Below are 22225 nucleotides of genomic sequence, written 5' to 3'. Positions count from 1 at the left end.
AAAGTGTAGCTTATAAAACACCCAAAAAAATGGTGTATCAGTAAAGTCTATTAGTCAAATAAAAAAAAAGTTGTAGCTCATGAAAAGTACGTTCTTATTCGTATAATTCTAAATCGAATATTTCAAGGTGAAATCACCGAAAAATTAAGCACTTTTCGGGAAAAACCCATTTAAACTTTTTTAAAGTGTTTATAAAAAGCTTTGTTTTGATTGTTAACAAAAGTTTTAGCATTAAAAATAAGCGAGTTACGCTCAAAATAAAGTTGGCCCTCTTTTTTTTTTGTAAAAAATCATGAAAATCTCGCCGTGTTTAGCTCCCCAAATGAAATTAATTGCTACCGCTTTACAAACAATTTACTTACCTATCTATTTTTTATATGATCTGTCAGTCTCATCGGTTTAAAGTGTTTATTTTTGAAAGGGTTATAATTGAGAAAGCTTGAATGGGTCACTAATCACGAGTATATGCAAATTTTGAACAGCCATATCTTAACCAATTTTTGTCTTACGGAGAAACAAAATAAAACTAGCATATTTATAATAGCAAAACCTACATTTTTTACTCTTTAAGATTTTTCTTATCACTAATATTTTTTAAGTTATTTTGAAAAAATGAAATTTTTCAAAAATTTTTAGAAATTTTTTTTTGCTTTAAAACCAAATGTTTTCTAAAATAAACACTTCAAACCAATCAAACTTACAGATCATATAAACAATACACATACAGTTAAAATACATGGTAAAGCCAAACAATTAATTTCATTTAGGGTGCTAAAGAGAAGAGGAAGGTTTTCACGATTTTTTTTTACCAAAAAAAAGGGCCAACTTTTTTTTCAGTGTAACTCGTTTATTTTTGATGTTAGAAACATACTTTAAAAGTATTAATAAGGTTTTCTCGAAAAACGCTTCTTTCTTCGGTGATTTCGCGTTGAATTATTCGATTTGGAATTAGACGAATAAGAACGTATTTTTCATGAGCTACAACTTTGCTTCTACTCAATTTGTAGACTTGACTGGTACACCATTTTTTTTCGTTTTTTTTATAGGCTACACTTTTGCTAAAAATATTTTTCTCGATAAAATATTTACTTTTTGAGTTATTTGGGAAAAACCAGGAGCGTCATTTGAAATTTTGATAGGGGGGGGCAAGCATTATATATTCAATACATTATATATGCAAACATAATACAAAATTGATCTATTTTTTGTAAATTTCAGTCATTTTCAGATTCAGGGGGGGGGGCAAATGCCCCCCCTGGACACTCAAATGACGCCCCTGGGAAAAACGGTCTGAAAACATAGTTTTTTTGTCGAAAAATCAACATTTTAAATCGCGAATAACTCGAAAACTATTGACTTACGTAAAAAACTTTATAGAACAAAAGGTGCTTAAAATAAGTAAATTTATCCATTTCCGGCCTTATTTTAAACACGCGTTTTTCGCCCCCTGAGAAGGGGTAAATGTCACCCCCAAGTAAAAGCAACCAACGGCACAAATTCAACTTTGAATTGGAGGATAAGTAGAACCTAAATCCAAATTTTCATGCAATTCCGAGTTGCCCCTGAAAATTACACTCCAAAACGGTCATTTATTGGGCTATTTCTGGCGAAGCGCAAACTATGTAAATATTTGTAGTGTGATACCAAAATACCCTAGGTAAGTAATTATGTATTTTTTTGTATTTCATGTATTTATTATGTTTTTGTGTGAATAGTAGGTAATAATATAACGGCAAGTGGTGAATCAAAAGTTTTAGAGAGATGGTTCAAGGAGTTACAAGAAAATGAAGATACGGCTGGCCTTGTTCAGATGAGAAAAAATATTATGAATCAGAACAGGAAGCGAAACAAAAATTTCATCTCATAAAAACACTAGATATTATAATTTTGTTGACAAGCTTTACATTTACTTACATTAATTTTACAAGCTAACGGCTGCATAAATAAATGTGAATAAGGCATAACCTATATCTACTCTAATAATGGTAAGAGTAAAGAACCATCGAACACCTTCTAGAACCCCTATGTCATGCCCTTTAATGCAAATCGTCTATGTATGTAGAGGTACATACCAAACGGATTGCAAGTGTGCTCTCCATTTTATTGATTTTGGACTTAATTCATTGTCCAAAAAGATTGATTTGCGATCACCAATGACCATATGTATTAAACAAAAACTCATAAGGTCACGATTTTGCGCATGGGAGCTAAAGCGTAAAAATATAAATCCCTCTGATGTTATACGTCTTGGTAACTTAATATAGGTCATGTTTATTATTGCATTTATCGCATTAGCAATTTTTACATTTTTTTCAAACAAACTTGATAATAATAGTGCTAGTTTATTATATGCGAAGATAACTGCATAATATTTTGATTTAAGTTTGTTACACTAAGCTTATGGTACAAGTTGTTTGTACCGTTTATGTTTAATCTCCTATTCCTCTTCTTTAATATATGAACTTGCAACAGTACCCGTTATTAGTAAATGATAAGCCAAATATACCATTGGTTGCTTTATTTTACTCTCTTATTTATTTTGGGTGACATTTTGATTAAGTAATAAATGTTAGAATCAAATTTCTTATCTTAATTTGATATAGGACTACAATGTTTTAAAACTTACTTGTGTGAAATATGTTCCCCCATTAGTACATACTCCGAATCCTGCGGGCTGCACCATCCGATCATAAAACTGATAAGAGAAGGACAAGGATATGCCCAGAAGCCCTTTTTGGTGACGATGGATTCTATAAAATATGGCGTTACTTTCGTGTGATCACACGCTAGTGTATCTAAAAAAAGATTAAACATTTGGTTAGGTTATACATTTCTGATGTTATACACGAAATGAAAGAATGGATAGGTCAAGAGAACATAGTTAGAGCAATAGAAGCACATAGAGTTATATGGTATGGACACATAATGAGAAGAGAGAAGAGTAATCCATTAAGATATATAACGGAATATATACTACCAGGTAAAAGAACCAGAGGCAAACCTACCAACTAGATGGAGACAAGTGGAAGAAGATTTAAGAAGTATGGAAATTAGAAATATAGAAGGACAATCAAAGAGAGAGTAGAATGGAGAAAAGTACTAGAAACAGTTAAGTCACTCCATAAACTGTAAAACTAAACTCAGAAATGGGATGATCCCTCACACAAAAAGGATCATCAAGTAAAAACAACTTCAGCTTCTTCGGGAGCGTATAGCTTGAATTATACATAGTAAAAAATACGGAAACAAAAGTAACCGAGCTCAGAAATTTGACTACATTTTTATTTAAAAATGGCAAAATGTTTGTTGGTATGTATGTATGTGTGTTTGTATGTGTGTGGAGAAGTTATACCGATCTGAATTTATTTTTCTATGTTTCAAGAGGGGGTCGGGGCGGATTCATAACCGGTGTAGTTTGTGACTTTTGACCACCCATAAGCCAGCTATACGATTGGGTAGGTACAATAGGGCATATTTTTGGGTAAATGTATCTCAGGTTAAAAGAGAAATAAAAAAATCGCAAATGCACAAAATTGGTGAAACTTAAGTTCAGCTTTCAAATGGTGCCTAAGTGGTCAGGATCAGACATACACACGGCTCAGTATAGCCAAAAAACTGAAAAATTAAACTTTGAAAATTTTTGTTTTTGACCATTATTAAAAATTTCCACCTACGACTCGCGCCAATAACTGAGCGTTTGTAGGAGGACTCTAGATGCGTCTAACTGTATACCTTATATCTGCGAAAATTCGAATTTTTAAGTTAATAGGCCTCATAAGTATGATCAAAATCAGTTTTGGTGGGAAATAACGGTTTTTCAAGCTCACTAAATCCCATAATACCTTCCGATATAATATTTGACCTTAGGTGAACTAGACACTACTTGTCAGTACCTTTGAAAGTCATGTTTAGTGATCAAAATCAGTTAAACCGTTTAGAAGTTATCGAGCTCCCAATGTATAATCCACTTAACCATTATACCCGAAATGGTTTAGTGGTTAAGACGTTAAACTTCATCGGGAAATCCGAGTTCGTTTGCCAGTCATACCAATATTTTTTTTCCAATATATTCCGAATGGAAAAAAATCTAGTGTTCATTCGATGGACACAAATAATTATATTGAAAAAAAAATATTGGGATGGCTGGGATATGAACTCGGATTACCCTATCACAAGTTTAGTGTCGTAACCACTAGACCATTTGGGCAATAATGCGACAAGGGCTACTATTTATGATGCTTAACGTGCAATCGAGAAACATTACATTAAAGTTCATATATTTACTTTATAAAAAACATTGAAAAACTACTGATACAAGAATAAAAAACCGCTAAACGCGGTAAAAATGAGTGGCGCACATAATATTCCAGATACAAGAGAGATAATATTATGAATATTACGTGGTAAAGAGTGCCTTTGATAAAGTTTTCAGCTTGAGGCTCGTTTTGAGGGACGTTTTTCTTCAAATTTAGCAAATACCATGGAAAATCTTTCAAAATAATAATTTTATTTTCAATCAAAATGAAAATTCATTGCGCCACGTAATATTCATATAAGCTCTTTTGTATCTGGAATATTGTGTGCGCCACTCATTTTTACCGGATTCAGCAGTTTTTTAAACGCTTTTATTTAGTTCAATAGTTTGCGTCAAATCTTTAGACGTTAATTTGACTGCCTTTTCTTCAATGCAAATGAATGAAAATTTGCAGACATTTGCATTCGTGGGAACAATACACGAATAGTCAATAAATTTTTTTTATGTTTATTAATTGTCTAAATAAAAAAAAACGATTTTAATGGAAAATGCTTAAATTCTCTTGCTTTTTACAATGTAGAAACTTAATACTTCTACGGATTGTAGCTAATGATATGAACTGTACATAATTTCACTTTTTACGTTAATTGTTTACGTTATGCTTCATAAATAAACAATAATGTTTCAACTTTTGAACGCTCATATATTTGTTTATATAAAAATCGGCGCTTATTCGTGTCAAATTTCAATACGATACGAAACATAACTTCGGGTTTTCGAAAAATTCGGGTTTTTATCGTGGTCTTATAAAAACCACCGGTAGAGACGTTTTGTGCTACAATTAACACTAGAATTCTTTTGGCGTATTAATTAATTAAACGCTTTTCTTAAATTCAATCGTTTGGGTCAAATCTTTGGACGGTAATTTGACTGCCTTTTCTTCAATGTAAATGACTAAACATTTGCATTCGCGGAAACAATACAAGAATAATTAATAAAAAAAATTATGTTTATTAATTGTTTAAATAAAAACGATTTTAACGGAAAATGCTTAAATTCTTTTGTTTTTTACAATGAAGAAACTTGAAACTTTTACAGATTGTAGCTAAATATATGAACCATACATAATTTAACTTTTTACGTTAATTTTTTACGTTATGCTTCATAAATAAACAATAAAGTTTCAAATTTTTTGCAGATTCCGACTACTTTTCATGTTTGTACATCATATGTTTTATGCATATTTTAATAAACATGACGATATATTTTAATGTTTGAAAAGTGTAAGACTAAAAAGTAAAAAATAAAAAAAAATATGAAAAATTTTTTTTTAAGAAACGCTTTTCTTTAGTTACGAGTGACTAACATTAAAAATATTATAAAAAATCAACTAAAAAGCAAAAATAAAAAAAATTAAAAAATCTAACACATTCGTTAAAGAAAAGCGTGGGGCGAAGACGCGCCACGCTTTTCTTTGACGAATGTGTTAGATTTCTTCATTTTTTTTTTATTTTTGGCTTTTTAGTTGATTTTTTTATAATATTTTTAATGCTAGTCAATCGTAACTAAAGAAAAGCGTTTCTTAAAATTTTTTTTATTCATTCTTGTTGGGATTATACATCAAACTTACTAAAAATAGTATCGCTTCGGCAGCCAGGTTGACTAGATCCTCCGTTGATATAAAAATCTGCGTGTCCTGTAGGACCCCATTGTCCTAGAACTCCAGCTCCTGTATGAAGAACGTCTACAAAGTGTGCATCAGAAGGATCCAGATCCCTCGATGAGTTAGTTCCCTGGTAGAAAAATATTGTGGGATCCAAACCTATAACAAAAGTACGATGAAGTCTAAAAAATTGTCAACATCTATGAATAAAATTAGGAGTATAACAAGAATATACAGGGTGCTATAAACAAATATGGTTTATTCCTTATTCTCATTGTGTCAAATACAGTGGAACCCCGATAAGTCGGCCCCCGATAACCCGGAAGTTTGGCTAACCCGGACCGACTTTTATCAGACAAACATTTCATCAATAAAAATGTATGTAATATAATATTTGAGAGATTATATATTAAATAACATAACATCGTTTCGATTAAGACCGTATTGTGTGTAGTACAGTCGTATTGTTCGCTTCCGTTTTGTAATCGTACGTAAATCTATTCATATTTTGTGTTTGCGTGTTTTTTTGTCTACGTAATGGCAACAAAACGTAAAAATGTTGTAGTGACAATGGAAAAGATACTAATTGATACAGGCGTAATTGATACGTAATTTAGATGTGTACTGTGCATATATATTTCATGTTATTTCAATTATAACGGAGTTTATCTGTAAGTTTACCGTATTTTATTAATTTTTACCATTTTCTCCGGCTAACCCGGATTTTCGATAATCCGGATCGGCCGCGATCCCGATTAATCCGAGTTAATGAGGTTCCACTGTATCTTTGTATTTATTATAATACATAATAAATATATTAATATAATTTTAAAAAATACCGTCATATTCATGGGGAAAAATTATGGAATAATTTTTTTCGAGAGTGGTCGACTTTGTGGACAAATTCCGAAACATGTCGATTTTTATTTTTAAATTATGATTTTTTGGCTTCTGGGGACTCGACCAGACTACTGACGTTATACATCTGGGTTTGATGACGTAATCGATGATTTTTTTAAAATGGGAATAGGGGACGTGTGGTAGCTCTTTTGAAAGGTTATTCAATTCTCTATTCAATAATATCAACATTGACATCATTATTTATACAGAGATGCCAATTTTTTAAATTAAACTAATTGACACAACAAGAAGTACGTGTTGTAATTTATTTCATTCAAAATACATTTTACTGCTTTCAGAATATAGAAAAAATATTTATTTTATCTCTGTTTTAGACAAGCGAGACATTGAAAATTTTCATCAGTTTGAAAATTTAAAGAGCTCACAAAAAACTAAATTTAATGACCCGCTTCAATTTTTGCGCAGACAATTTAATGACATTACTTTTGAAATTATATCGAAATTTTTGTTAGCGTTCTCAAAGTTTCTAAAAATTTCGATATTATTTCAAAATTAAAGTCATTAAATTGTCTGCGAAACAATAAATTAGTTTTTTGTGCTCCTTTTATATGTGCAAACGGATTTTGAAAATTTTAATATACAGGGTGTTGTTTCAAGGTCACAATTACTTCATATTTTTTTGTTAATCTAGACCTGGATTTTTGTTCTGATTAATAAGTGGGTCATTCGAATGTCGTAAATGAGTATTAATTATTTTCAAAATGAGTATTTATTTATTAACTTTAATAATTTATTCTTAAAAGTGCTTTAAAAACTTGCTTTTGATTTAAGAGTTCTTAAAAATTTCAAAATTAGTCATTATATTTTCTGCGCAAGAAATTAAAGCAAACCTATAAACTCAGTTTTTTGTGCACGTTTTAAATATACAAACTGATTTTAAAAATTTCAATATACAGTGTATTGTTTCAAAGTCACAATGAATTTAAATTTCTTTTATTCCGGTCGTGGATTTTTCTTGTGATTATTAGTTGGGTGGTTTGGTTTCTAAATGAGACATATGTGTACCAAATATCAAAAAAACATACGGGGTGGTTCTAAAGTTGTTGGTCCAGAAAGAAATGGCCACAATCGATAAAATACCATGTAACGCGGTTATAAAAATCGGTCATCATCATCATCATCATCATTTGGCTCTACAACTCTATGTGAGTCTTGGCAGCGTTTACTATTTCCGTCCATTGTTGTCGGTCCTGAGCAGCTATTTCCCATTGCTGTACTCCCATTTTGCATAGATCGCTGGCTACTGCGTCCTTCCATCTCTTTCTTGGGCGACCAACTGACCTTTTTCCATCGGGCCTTTCCCAGAATGTGGCGTTTAGAAGTCTTTCGTCACTTGATCTTAGTACGTGACCCGCCCATCGTATTCTGTTTGATTTAATGTAGCGTACTATGTTTTCATCTCCGTATATTGTCTGGAGTTCATCATTGTGTCTTCTTCTCCATTCTCCTGTTGTCTCTTCTCTGCAAGGCCCATAGATAGTCCGCAGTATCTTTCTTTCAAGTACCAGTAATTTTGTTGTTTCCCGCTGATTCAGAGTACAGGTTTCGCTTCCGTACGTTATTGTGGGACGAATTATTGTCTTATATACTCTTATTTTTGCTGGTCTTGAGAGTATTTTTGATTTAAGTAGGGTCCTTAACGAGTAATATGCCCTGTTTCCTGCAATAATCCTGGCTGCCACGTCCTTTTTATAGTTATTTTCAGATGTTATGATCGCTCCCAAGTACTTAAATTCTTTGACGACTTCAAAATTGTATTCATTAATTGTTACGTTTTGTCTAACCCTTGGTCTTGGGTTCTTCGTAACCACCATGTACTTGGTCTTGTCCTCGTTGACCTTAAGACCAACTTCCTTGGCTCCGTTCTCGAATAGGGTGAAAACTTCTTTTGCATCTCTGGTGGATTGTGCAATTGTGTCCACGTCATCCGCAAAGGCTAATAGTATTTTTGATCCTTGGGCGGCAAATCCGTTTGTCAGTTGTGGCTGAGCTTTCCTTACTGCATGTTCCAGTGCGAAGTTAAACAGCAGGGGGGCGAGAGGATCTCCTTGTCTAAGTCCTGTGTCAATGAGGAATTCCTCCGACGTGTTGCTGCCAACTCTGATTCGTGCGGAAGCGTTCTCCGTGCTCACCTTTGCTAATCGTACCAGTTTTCCAGGTACTCCCATTTCTACCATAGTCTCCCACAATGCTTCTCTGCTAACAGAATCGTAAGCTTGTTTGAAGTCCACGAAGATTTGGTGTACATCGCGGTTGAATTCCCAGTTTTTTTCCAACACCTGGCGTAGGACGAAGATCTGGTCTATAGTCGACCTTCCCGGTCTGAATCCGCTTTGGTAGTCGCCTATTATTTCCTCTGAGTATGGAGTTAATCTTCTAAACAGTATTATGGATATAATCTTGTATGTTGTATTAATTAACGATATTCCTCTATAGTTCCGACATATTTGTTTGTCTCCCTTCTTGTGAATAGGTATTATATGGCTTTCATGCCAGTGTTTCGGTATTTCTTCTCTTTCCCAGACTTCTCTTATAAGATGATATATCTCAAGATGTAGTTTGTCTCCCCCTTTTTTTAGTAGTTCCGCCTGTATGCCGTCTGGGCCTGGGGCTTTATGGTTTTTTAGGGACGAAATTGCGGACTTTAGTTCGGCTAGTGTGGGCCCTGGTATTTCAGGTTCGGTTAACTGGTACTGTCTTTGTTGCCATGTCGTTGTGGGGTTTTCTGTATTTAAGAGTTGCTCAAAATACTTTCTCCATTGGCGGCTTATCTCTTCGTCGTCAGTGAGCAATTGTCCTGCATCGTCTTTTATAAATCTTGGGCTGTTGATCGTGTTGCCCGTCATTGTTTTTATGTCCCTATAAAACTGTCTAGACTGACCGGTTCTATGTTCCTCCTCGAGTTGCTGTATTCGTGCTTCTAGGTACTGTTTCATTTTTCTTCTCAAAAGTCTTCTCGTTTGAGTCCTTACTCTGTTGTAGTCTTCCCTGTTCTCTTCTGTAGGTCGCGTTAGTAGCTCCAGCCTCTTGATTGTTTTCTGCTGTAAGCTTTGTTCGCACTCCTGGTCAAACCACTGGTTTTTCTTCTTGTTATTCTTTTGTTTCCCTATCGTTTCCGCTGCGGCGCTTTCTATGGCGTTTGTTATATTTTGAAATTTCTGGTCTATGGTCAATTCTGGTGTTGATGTCTCTTCTTCTTCCATTGTCTGCAATTTATTTTGGATCAGTGACTGATATTGGCGTTCATTATCAGGTAGATCGAGCCTTGAAATGTCCCATCTGTTTCCTTGTTGGCGTTGCTTTGGATGTCTCGTGTTTAGCCTTGTTCTCATTTTTATTCTGACCAGGAAGTGGTCAGAGTCACTTTCTGCTCCCCTTAAACTGTGTGCGCCGATGATATTGCTAGAGTGTCTTCCGTCGATGAGCACGTGGTCTATCTGGTTTCGTGTGATTCCGTCATTTGACACCCAGGTTACTTTATGTATATTTTTCCTTTGGAACTGTGTAGTTTTCACTACCATATTGTTGGCTACAGCGAACTCTGCCAATCTTGATCCGTTATCAATGGTGTTATCGTGTAAGCTATGTGTACCGATCACCGCTCTAAGATGGTCCTCTTTACCTAGTTTGGCATTGAAGTCTCCCAGTATGATTTTGACGTCGTGTCTGGGTGCCATTCTGTACTGTTGTTCTAGAATTTCATAAAATTCCTCCTTGTCGTCTTCATTTGCTTCTTCAGTTGGTGCGTGGGTTGAGAAGAGGGTTAGGTTAAACCATTTTCCTTTAAGCCTTAGAGAACACATGCGCTTGTTGATTGGTTTGAAATCAATTATGGCAGACTTGAGTTTTCCGTTAACTACAAACCCACATCCAAATTCGTGCCTTTCCTCTTCTTCTGACCAGAAAACCAGGGAATTTTCCATTTGCAGGCTTCCCGATCCTGTCCATCTCATTTCCTGGATCGCTGTTACGTCCATCTTATATTTTTGAAGCTGTTTTATGGCATGTGTTGCAATTCCGGGCCTGAACCAGCTTAGCACGTTCCATGTGCCTAAAAGAATGTCCTTACTTCGTAGCTTGGGTCTAATCCGTGTTTCATGTCTATTCCGAGGCAATAGTATTCGATTCGTAGCGTCTTTCTTTTTCCTTGTATGGGTTGCTGGTCCATAGCAAAACCCCCTTTTCGGAGGACCATTCCTAATGGTACCATTCATAAAAATCGGTGAGGCAATAAATGTAGTTTATCTAGATCTAGAACCGCCTCATTGGCCTTTATTCGACATTCAAGTCTTTCCATTTTCCACTGAAACGCCCTGTATAATTGTTTTCTACTAATTTTGTTTCTTCCTAAAGTGAATGAACATTTTAACAACATTTTCTGTCAACACAGTTTACGATATCGTTAAATTATACAGTCATAACTTTTATGCAACTCTATCTACTACAAATTCTAACGCATACTTAACAAATTAGTTTTGCATGTTCTAACTTTCACCTATTTACTCTACTAATGATCGCAGAAAAGATAAGTGTTCATCTAGGTTGCAGTAACAATATAAAATTAACAAGATTAAACCAACTGACTTGCGATACCTAAAGAAAATCAGTGAAAATAGATTTGTCTAATTGCTTGATTCACTACCGGAAATATATAATACCACAATAAGGATATACAGAGTGTTGCTGTATTAGATCAATCACGCTTTACCTCAGAGAGCTCAGTTTATTATTGAGCAATGCTGCTATTTTTACAGAATAGACCGATTTTAATAAAAATTTGGGATTAAGTTCACATTACCCTTTACTGCAAATTCTATATTTTGCCGACGGGTCCTTTTTAAGGGTGAACACTACGCCTTATTACCAAAATCTATAAAAAAGCCTAAAAAGAGTGAAATTTGTTCAGATGAGTTAAATAATGATTGTCTGATATTCTAACTAAAATTATTGACTATTTAAACCCTTTAAAAGTTTAATTTTAAGAGTGAAAACTACCCCTAATTGCTCAAATTTATAAAAAAAGCTTAAGGGGGATAAAATTTGGATCGTATGATTTAGATAATAATGATTTGATATTCTTAATAAAATTTCTGAATATTTCAACCCTTAAAAATATTTTTTAAGGGTGAAAACTACCCTCCGTTCCGAACTCTACAAAGAAGTTTATAATAAGTGAAATTTATTTAAGTTTATTTTATTTAAGTATTTAATTTATTTATAAGTATAATTTTAAAATATGTCAACCCTTTGAAAATTCATTTTTAGGTTTAAAAGGATAAAGTTGCCAAAATGTATAAAAAATCTTGAGATAACAAATTATGGTGTGAGTTACGTAATGATAATCGAAACATTAAATGAATACAACGTTAATAAATTTTATTCGTCATTCGTGTCACTTCTTTCACCATCTTCTTGTCGCCAGTTCTGATGCGATGCGTATTGTCGCCAGTTCTTTTTAATGCCTACTCGGAAGAGATCCTTGAGGGTGAAACGGCTGAAATAAAGATGAACGGAGTTCCCATTATCTATGCGGAGAACACTGTCATCTTAACCGAAAATATTGAAGATCTTCAGAGGCTGGTGAACAGAATAGCGGTGTATGGCCAAGTATATGCTCTAACAATAAACATCAAGAAGACAAGAAATAACGAGAATCTCCTCATAAACGGAATCAATGTCGAACGAGTAGACCAATATGCATATCTTGGAACAGTGATCAACTCCACAAATGATTACTAGTACGTTCTTTAAAGGTAAAATATTGCAAAACCTCTAGATTTTAAAGAACTGCTTGGATTGACATGAAATTTGGCATACACATAGCTAACAAGTCAAAGAAAAAAGTGATATTGTGCCTGATGTGTGCTTTCGCCCTGGGGGTGAGTTTCACCCCCTTTTGCGGGTGAAAAATATATGTTCGAAATAAGTCCGAAAATGGATAAAATGACTAATTCTAAGCAACTTTTGTTCTATAAAGTTTTTTCGCCAAGTTAATACTTTTCGAGCTATTTGCTAGTGAATATGTTAATTTTTCTACAAAATAATCACGTTTTCAGACGGTTCTTCGCAAATAACTCAAAAAGTAAGTATTTGGTGGAAAAAAAAATTCGTATCAAAAATATAGCACGTAAAAAAGTGAAAAACTTGGTGTATATATAGATCACTGTACTTAGTAGAAGCAGAGTTATAGCTAATGAAAAATAGGTGTGTATTCGTCAAATTCCAAATCGTATATTTTAACGTGCCATAACCAAAAAACGAAGCACTTTTTTAGGGAAAACTCTTTTTAACTTTTTTAAAGTGTTTAAAAAATGCTTATTTTTGTTTTTTAAAAAAATTTTTTAGCATTAAAAGTAAACAAGTTACGCTCAAAATAAAGTTGATCCCTTTTTTTGGTAAGAAATCGGGAAAATCACCTCCTAATTAGCATTTCAAATGAACTTAATTGTTATCACTTCACAAGGTTTTTACTCGCGTATGTATTGATCATACGATCTGTAAGTTTCATCGGTACAAAGTCCTTATTTTTAAAAGAGCTGTAGTTAAAAGGGCTTGAACGAGTCACTTATCACGAGTGTATGCAAATTTAGAAACACCGAATCTTGACCAATTTTGTCTTACAGAAAAACAAAAAAATACAAAATATTCAGAAAAGTAAAGCCAACTTTCTTTATTGTTTAAGACTTTTGGTATCTCTAACAATTTTTAAGTTATTTTGAAGAAAGAGCATTTTTTCAAAATTAGCATTTTTAAAAATTTTATTTTGAAACCAATTTTTTTCAATACTAAAGCACTTTGAATCGATGAAACTTACAGATCACATAAACACAACATAGGTAAAGTAACTTGTGAAGCGGTAACGATTAATTTCATTTAAGTTGCTAATTGGGGGATGATCTTCCTGATTTTTTTTGCCAAAACAAAAGGGACCAACTTTATTTTGAGCGTAACTTGCTTACATTTGATGCTAGAATTTTTTTTTATAAAAACAGAAATAAAGCTTTTTTTAAACACTTTAAAAAAGGTTAATGTGTTATCTCCAAAAATGCTTCATTATTTGGATATTTCACATTGAATTATTCTATTTGGAATTTTTCGAATATGAATCTATTTTTCATTAGTTATAGCTCTGCTTTTGCTAGGTATAGAGACCTAATATATACACCGTTCTATAGTTTTGCTAAGAATATTTTTTTCGACAAAATGCTTAAGTTTTGAGTTATTTGCGAAAAACCGTCTAAAAACGTGGTTATTTTGTTGAAAAATGAACATATTCACTTGCAAATAAATCGAAAAGTGTTGATTTGCTGAAAAAACTCTATAGAACAAAAGTTGCTTAAAATTAGTCAGTTTATCCATTTCGGGACTTAACTTGAACATATATTTTTTCACCCCCCGAGATGGGGTGAAACTCACCCTCAGGGTAAAAGCACACATCGGCACCATATCAATTTTTTTCTATGACATGTTAGCTATGCGTATGCCAAATTTCATGTCAATCCAAGCGGTTCTTTAAAATTTACAGCAAAAACCGTGAAAGAATGTACTATACTTCCAAGAGATTAAAATTAGAATAGAAAAAGCTAGAGCGAATTTTAACAAAATGAAAAAAGTGCTGAAGTTAGAGCTAAGAGTAAGGTTGACTAGGTGCTACGTTTTCTCGACTTTGTTTTGCGGAATGGAAGCTTGGACCTTGAATGCAGTATCAATGAAAAACTGGAATCATTCGAGTTTTTGGTGTAAAAAAGAATTCTGAAAATATCATGGACAGAACACTTAACAAACAAAGAGGTTTTGAGAAAGATTAATAAAGAAATGGAAGTCTTAATTAAATACAATCAAAACCAGAAAATTGGAATATGTCGGACTTATTACAAGTGGAGAGAGATACAACCTGCTCCAACTCATTATGCAGGGAAAGATTCAAGGAAAAAGCAGGAAGGCGCAGAATAGCGTGGCTGCGCAACTTGAGAGAGTGGTACGTCTTCAAAGTACGAATAGCTATGATGATTGCCGACCTCCGTCGCGAAGATGGCACTTGAAGGAGAAGAAGATTACTGCAATTATTATCAGAACAACCAGGGCAAGTTTGGGTACAAAATAACCCTAGTTTTCTGCAGCTACACGAGGCAGCGCAACCTTTCTTGCAGTGACAAAATATCATTTTTAAAAGTTCTTCAGGAGCAGGCGACTCACTTATTTTTAAGAATACAACGATTCATCTTTTAAAAACCACCCCCAGTCAGTTGGCTGATTGGTACATATCGTCCCGACCGTTCCAACTATCGAATGTAAAAAAATCGGGTTGTTCAGATTCGATACCTTGCCCTTGCATTATACGTGATAAATTTTGTGGCAAATTCTCGTTATTGTAGCTTGATTAGGAGCGCGGGAAATATGCTGTTTAAACCATCGAATATGAACATTATTTCATTTGGTTGACTGCAAACTGACGAAAATAGTTATATTCGATATTTTGTTTTGTATAAATATAACTAAAGGTATGTTTGTACAACGCTAAATGTCGAATGTGTCACATTAGTTATTCAGTTAGTAACAACAGTTATTCAATTATAATCTGTAAACTGCCGAAAATGCTAAACTGCTGAGAAGAATAAAATGCACGTGTTTACAATTAGTGCGAATTTTGTTTCAGTATAGCTTCCAAGAAATTCTTGTGAGGCAGTTTATGATTTCATTTTAACAGATTTTCATTATTTGATTATACAGTTATTCGCTATTATACATTCGCTACTTTGAATCATCGGACCGAAACAAATCTTTGATTAATAGGTACAAAAAGCAAAGTATCGAATGTGATTTTTTGGAAAGAAAAAAAGGTTAAGCAGTTCAAATTTGTTATCAATCTAACAAGGATTACATACAAAACAAGGATACAAGGATAACAAAGATAAACATTACATACAAAAAATATAAAAAATTTCCCATTTGTCAATGCGCTGATTTAGGAGTCTCTAAAAAGAGTTATTTTGCTCTCCTGAAAAGTACCACTTTTCACATTCGATAGTTGGAAATGGCGGGGACGATATTTTCTAAGCCATTGCTGGACATGAAGGTAGGTCCTTTTTGAGTGTTCATCTAAATCTAAAGCATCTACATCTGCGTATTCGTAAGTTATCTATGGTTCCATGAGTCGAGTACAAATCAATGTATGCCTGTATACAGTGCTGTTTTTGTAACAATATAGGTTCCGGTACGCAATGTTCCGGGGGGTCTGGAGAGTGTTTATAGAAGGGGTCCACCTCCGGGAAAACTTTTTAAATTTAGCCTCAATAAGGGCGTTTTAAAGTTGTTTGGGATCAAGGCAAAAATTAATTAATTTGTCTATAATTTTGTTGTTTTTTTTTTAAATTTTTTCCCAAGAGGTCCCGGTATGGCGTACCGCCGCGTACCGTCACAAAAACAGCACTGCCTGTATACAATAACCCAAAAGATGGACAACGGAATTCATTGTGAAATAAAAACAGATGAAACTAATGTCTGTCCCATCTTGACTTTACAGTACACGAACATATGGCAATGCAATCCTTATGGGAGCTTTTAGCGCGGCGATGCCGATTTTCTTCAAAAGAATTTTCAATCGAACATTACCGGGGTCCTAAAAATGTAGGGCCCTAAAAATGATAAATTAAAACTAACCCGTTACAGTCAATAGCATTGTAGTAAAACAATACTTTTCATTGTTTTCTGTGAGTGATAGTCATTTTCGAAAAGTAATCAGCAATTTTATAATCGATATGCGCAATAACTTTTTTGAATGTTAGAATATCCAACATTAAAAGTGGATGTTGTTCTATGGTTGTTAATTTTTGTATTGACAGAGTATAGACAGTTCTGAAGTAATGTCAAGAAAAATATAAAATAGATTGTCAGTCAAGTTTAAGTAAAGTTTTATATTGTCCTACAGTTGAGAATAAATAAATTATAATTGTTGATGGTCAGTTCACCTAAATTAAATTATAACAAAGAATATCAAATAAACTTCAAATGAAATGAAAATGAAAAGAATATCAAATAATTATTACTGATAACATTGTATTGCGTAACTGATTGCTTATTTGGAAAATCTGGATCCTAATTGCAGTTTATTGTTATTCTTAGGGCCGGTTGTTCGAACGCTAATCAAAAATGATCATTATCAAATATTTACTTACTGTCACAACTGTCAATGTCAACTTTGATTGGGTTGCTGAAAACATAATTATTGATTACAATTATGAAATTAGTTAATCAATTATGTTAATAATTGTTATGTTAATTGATTAACTAATCTCATAATTATAATCATTTATGTTTTCAGCAACCCAATCAAAGTTGACATTGACAGTTGGTGACAGTAATTAAATATTTGATAATGATAATTTTTGATTAGCGTTCGAACAACCGGCCCTTATGACTGATTTCCAACCTGAAATTAAAGTCATTTTAATGTGTTTACACCCTCTTTAAAATTTAGTATAAATTTTAAACTTAAAATTAATTTGAGTTAGTTCATTTTTTAGTTAGTTCATTTGATTTGTTGAAGTTCATTAATTGTTAGTTAGTTCAGTTATTTTTCGAAAAAAAAAAATGTTTTAGAACCCCTGACAGCCACAAAATGTCAATATTATTAATTCGTAAGTTATCCTATAGAAAAAAGTATATTTGCTTAAAATCTGTTTCTGATAAAATTTGGCATCACTGTTGGTCATAAGAACCTGTACTGTAAAGTCAAGGTGGGACACACTATAGTAGGGGTGGAAATTATTGATATAAACATTAACATTACATTACATAGTTTCCCACCTTTAGACGTCTGTGACAGGAAACTTTTATAAAATACTCCTGTCAAAGTTACAGTTATCATACTCCTCTGATATGTCTGAAGGTGGGAAACTATTAGTATGATAGAATTGATCCAAAAGATGGCATAACCCAGACATCCAAAGTGAAAGTTACCCTCCAACACCAAATTGTTCTATATGGTCCACATAATGTTCAGAAAAAAGTCACACCATTTTGAGCGTCGGGTTTGGGGGGGAGAGGGGGAGAAGTCGGTAAATTCGTAGTTTTTACGTTTATCGTCAATATTTCTAAAACTGTGCGTTTTAGCATGAACAACTTCTTATACAAAAATGTTCTACATTAAATTTGAAATAAAAAAGGTCCTATGCATAATCCTTCTAAAATGAACGGTTCCAAAGTAACGTAGGTAGTATAGTATAATTGGTCCAAAAAAGGCCTAACCCAGACATCCAAAATAAAAGTTTTCCTCTTACACCAAATTGTTCTATATGGTCCACATATGGTTCAGTTAAAAGTTACACCATTTTGAGCGTCCGGTTTGGGGGGGGGGAGATGGGGAGAAGTCGGTAAATTAGTAGTTTTTTTACGTTTTTCGTCAATATTTCTAAAACTAAACTTTAGCGTAAACAATGTTCCATACAAAAATGTTCTACATAAAATTTAAAATAAAAAAGGTCCTATACATAATTGTTATAAAATCAACGATTCCAGAGTTACGGAGGGTGAAAAGTGGAGGTTTTCGATACTTTTTATATTTTTTTGGCAATTGATGATGATTTTGGGTGGTGAGGTTGACGTTTCTTCAAGGGCTTATCACTAACATACCATCGGCCACTGAAATAGCAAATTTGATTTATAAAATACAATTCTGTTAAAAAAAAACAGTAGGAAATTGCCCAATAAATATAAAAAATATCGAATACCTCCACTTTTCACCCTCCGGTACTCTGGAACTGTTGATTTTGTAACAATTATGTATACTACCTTTTTTATTTAAAATTTTATGTAGAACCTTTTTGTATAGAACATTGTTTACACTAAAGCATAGTTTTAGAAATATTGACGAAAAACGTAAAAAAACTACTAATTTACCGACTTCTCCCATATAATTGGTCCAAAAAAAGGCCTAACCTAAACATCCAAAGTAAAAGTTTTCCTCCAACACCAAATTGTTATGGTCCACATATTGTTCAGTAGAAAGTTACACCATTTTGAGCGTCTGGTTTGGGGGGGGGGAGATGGGGGAGATGGGGGAGAAGTCGGTAAATTAGTAGTTTTTTTACGTTTTTCGTCAATATTTCTAAAACTATGCTTTAGTGTAAACAATGTTCTATACAAAAAGGTTCTACATTATTATTATACTACCTCAGTAACTTTGAAACCGTTCATTTTAGAAGGATTATGCACAGGACCTTTTTTATTTAAAATTTAATGTAGAACATTTTCGTATAGAGGATTGTTTATGCTAAATCGTATAGTTTTAGAAATATTTACGAAAAACGTAAAATACTACGAATTTACCGATTTCTTTCCCCTCTCCCCCCAAACCCGACGCTCAAAATGGTGTGACTTTTTCTGAACATTATGTGGACCATATAGAACAATTTGGTGTTGAAGGATAACTTTCACTTTGGATGTCTGGGTTTGGGTCTAGTTATACCATAGTATAATAATATGTAATGTTAATTCATACGTCTATATCGATAATTTCCACCTCTGCTAGTTTCATCTCTTTTTAATCACAATGTTTTACATCTTTTGCGTTATTTTACCAGTTATTAGCGCGCTCATCACTGTATACTGTATAAGTTTCTAACTTACATTATCATGCTTCCAATTGGATTTCTCCATTTTTTTTCAAAAAATGTATTGGTTTTTTAAACGTAACTTTTTTTATTTTTTACCTTAGAAAGTTTTGTAACAAAGAGTTTTGTGGGCTTTTTGCAAGTAGGGCAGTCAATGAGGTTATTTGGCTCCGAATTCCATCCTACTACATCGATGTACTTGATATTTTCACAGTAAGTAGGGAATAGCTCGTGAAACAAAGTCTACCCTATGCCGATGTGCGCTTTTATCTTGGGGTTGGTTCCCACCCCTTCTCGGGAGTGAAAAATGTTTTGGTTAAAATAGCCACGGAATAGGCTAGAGAATCTAATTTTAAGCAACAACTGTTCTATAATTATTTTTTGAAAACTCAATACTTTTTGAGTTATTCGTGGTTGAAAGTTGGCCATTTTCATTGAAAAATGAAATTGGCCAATTTCATTGAAAATTCCACACCTGTAATTTTGAACCAATCAAAATACGTTATTTTGACAGATCACCATGGCAACGGAGGTATTTTATCGGAAATTTTTTGCTCGTGGGGTACCCAACAGCGAATTATAGTGGAAATTTTTTGACGTTTACAATAACAGAACATTTTTGACAGACTGGTTTTTATTTGTTTACATAATTTAGTTTTGATTCATTTTCTATCACTTGTAGTTACTCAAAACTTATGTAAAATTGAAGAATATACTATTTTCTATCTTGAAATGGTATTCCCATGCAACTACAATGAGTAGAAATTACGAATTTGAAAGCCTAAATAATTGCTGACAAAGCTATGGCGCGCTATTAATCTGTTCATGCAGCTTTGGATTTTCAAATGCAAATTTGGTGTGGAATTTTCTTACCGAATACCACGCGAAGTCAAATTAATATCCGGAATTTTTTTTTTGATCATGAATATTTTTAGAAAATTTCCCTCGTCTGCGACTCGGGAAATTTTCAAAATATTCATGATCTCAAAAAAATTTCCGGAAATAATTTGACCTCTAGTGGTATTACTAGTGAAAATATTTCTGTAGGTTATAAAAAAACAAAGAGATTCGTTCCTTGATAAATCTTCTAGTTAAAATAGAAAGAGGGATATGTTAGGTAAGAAGAGTTTGTTTTTTTTGCTGCATGCTCAAATCGGTGTATTCAACTTAAAATAAAAGAGAAACGGTCGATTTTAGGTGTATAATGATACTTAAAACTTTTATAGTGCTTGAAAAGACCTTTAAAATGAGCAATACCAAATGTCGATTACATTCAAACTAAGCGAGATATTCTGCAAAAAAGTTGATGACTAATATATTTTAAGAAGAAATGAGAAGTATATTTAACCCCTCATCCATCAGTACTTAAATACATCGTTTTACTTCTACAATACTTTTTATGATAGTGTTATTTATATGTTCAAAAAGTTGGACTGGTTTAATGAATGGTTTTTGAAAAATAAGATCAAATTATAGAGCGCATGTAACTCGAAAATGATAAGAGATACGAAAAAAAGATACCACACAAAAATGTAGGGTTTTTTCAGGTAAAAAGTTCCTTTTTATTTTTCATTACTCTATCTCTTATCATTTTCAAGTTACATGGAGAAAAAGGAAGATTTTTAAGAAAATTTAAAAATGCTCTCTATAATTTGATCTTTTTTTTCAAAAACCATTCATTCTAATCCCGTCTAACTTTCTGCACATAGAAATAACACTATAGTAAAAGGTATTGTAGAAGGAAAACGATGCATTTACATTTTGGTGGATGGGGGTTAAAATTACTTCTCATTTTTTCTTAAAACACATTAGTTATCAATTTTGTTTGCAGCATATCTTGCTTAGTTTTAATGTAAATGGACCTTTAGTATAGCTCATTTTAAAGGTCTTTTCAAGCACTACAAAAGGTATTGGTAGCATTATACACCTAAAATCGACTGTTTCTCTGTTATTTCAAGTTGAATACACCAATTTAAGAATGTACCAAAAAACAAACTATTTTCACCTACTATATCTCTTTTTGTATTATAACTAGAAGAGTTATGGAGGCAAGTGTCTCTTTGTTTTTTTATAACTTACAAAAATGTTGAAAATATAGTTTTTTAGTTAGATACATAGTTTTTAAGGTATTCGCAAAAAACCGTTCGAAAAGGTATTATGTTTCAATGAAAATGGCCAATTTTCAACCACGAATAGCTCAAAAAGTATTGAGTTTTCAAAAAAAATTATAGAACAGTTTTTCTTAGAATTAGGTTCTCTAGCGAATTCCCTGATAATTTATACCAAAAAATTTTCCACCCTTGAGAAGGGGTGGGAACCACTCCCAAGATAAAAGCACACATCGGCATAGGGTAGACTTTGCATTACGAGATAAGTAAAGGCTAGGCCCAAAATTTCATTAAAATCCATACAGTAGGATAGAATTCGGAGGTAATATCCTATTCTTGCTCCCATATTGACTGGCGTAAAGGGCTAAAAGGCTATTAATATTAAATCTTTTTAAAACCCTTAGTTTCAAAAAGGGGTAACTTTGAAAGGGTTGGTAGAGGTAGTTTTTGGATGTTAGTACACATTTTAATTGTCAATGTCTCACTCAATTTTTGCCGTACAAATAATTTTCGCAAAACCAAATTCTTCATCATCCTCATGATCACGTAGCGCTACAACCCTGGATGGGTGTTGGCTGACTGTACAAATTTTTCCAATTTGTTCGGTTTTCCATCAACCTAGGGTCAAATGGTATGTTCATTTTCCGGAGATCTGCTTAGATGTTAT

The 22225-nt window shown here is 33.1% G+C and overlaps 1 protein-coding gene across 1 annotated transcript in view; it reads right to left on the bottom strand.

Moving 5' to 3' along the window:
• The window catches only part of LOC114331331 (pancreatic lipase-related protein 2), a 139870-nt gene that overhangs the window by 8537 nt on the left and 109108 nt on the right, over positions 1 to 22225 (bottom strand). Inside the window, exons 5-6 of the mRNA XM_050655874.1 lie at positions 5886 to 6077; positions 2627 to 2795 (exon numbers count right to left, since the gene is read on the bottom strand). Coding sequence (XP_050511831.1) covers positions 2627 to 2795; positions 5886 to 6077 — 361 coding nt within the window. The remainder of the gene's footprint in view (positions 1 to 2626; positions 2796 to 5885; positions 6078 to 22225) is intronic.

Source organism: Diabrotica virgifera, chromosome 1 (genome assembly GCF_917563875.1).
Source record: "Diabrotica virgifera virgifera chromosome 1, PGI_DIABVI_V3a".
Classification (NCBI taxonomy): Eukaryota; Metazoa; Arthropoda; class Insecta; order Coleoptera; family Chrysomelidae; genus Diabrotica; species Diabrotica virgifera.
The sequence above is the reverse complement of the archived record's forward strand: the minus strand, read 5'-3'. Positions and strand labels throughout refer to the sequence as shown.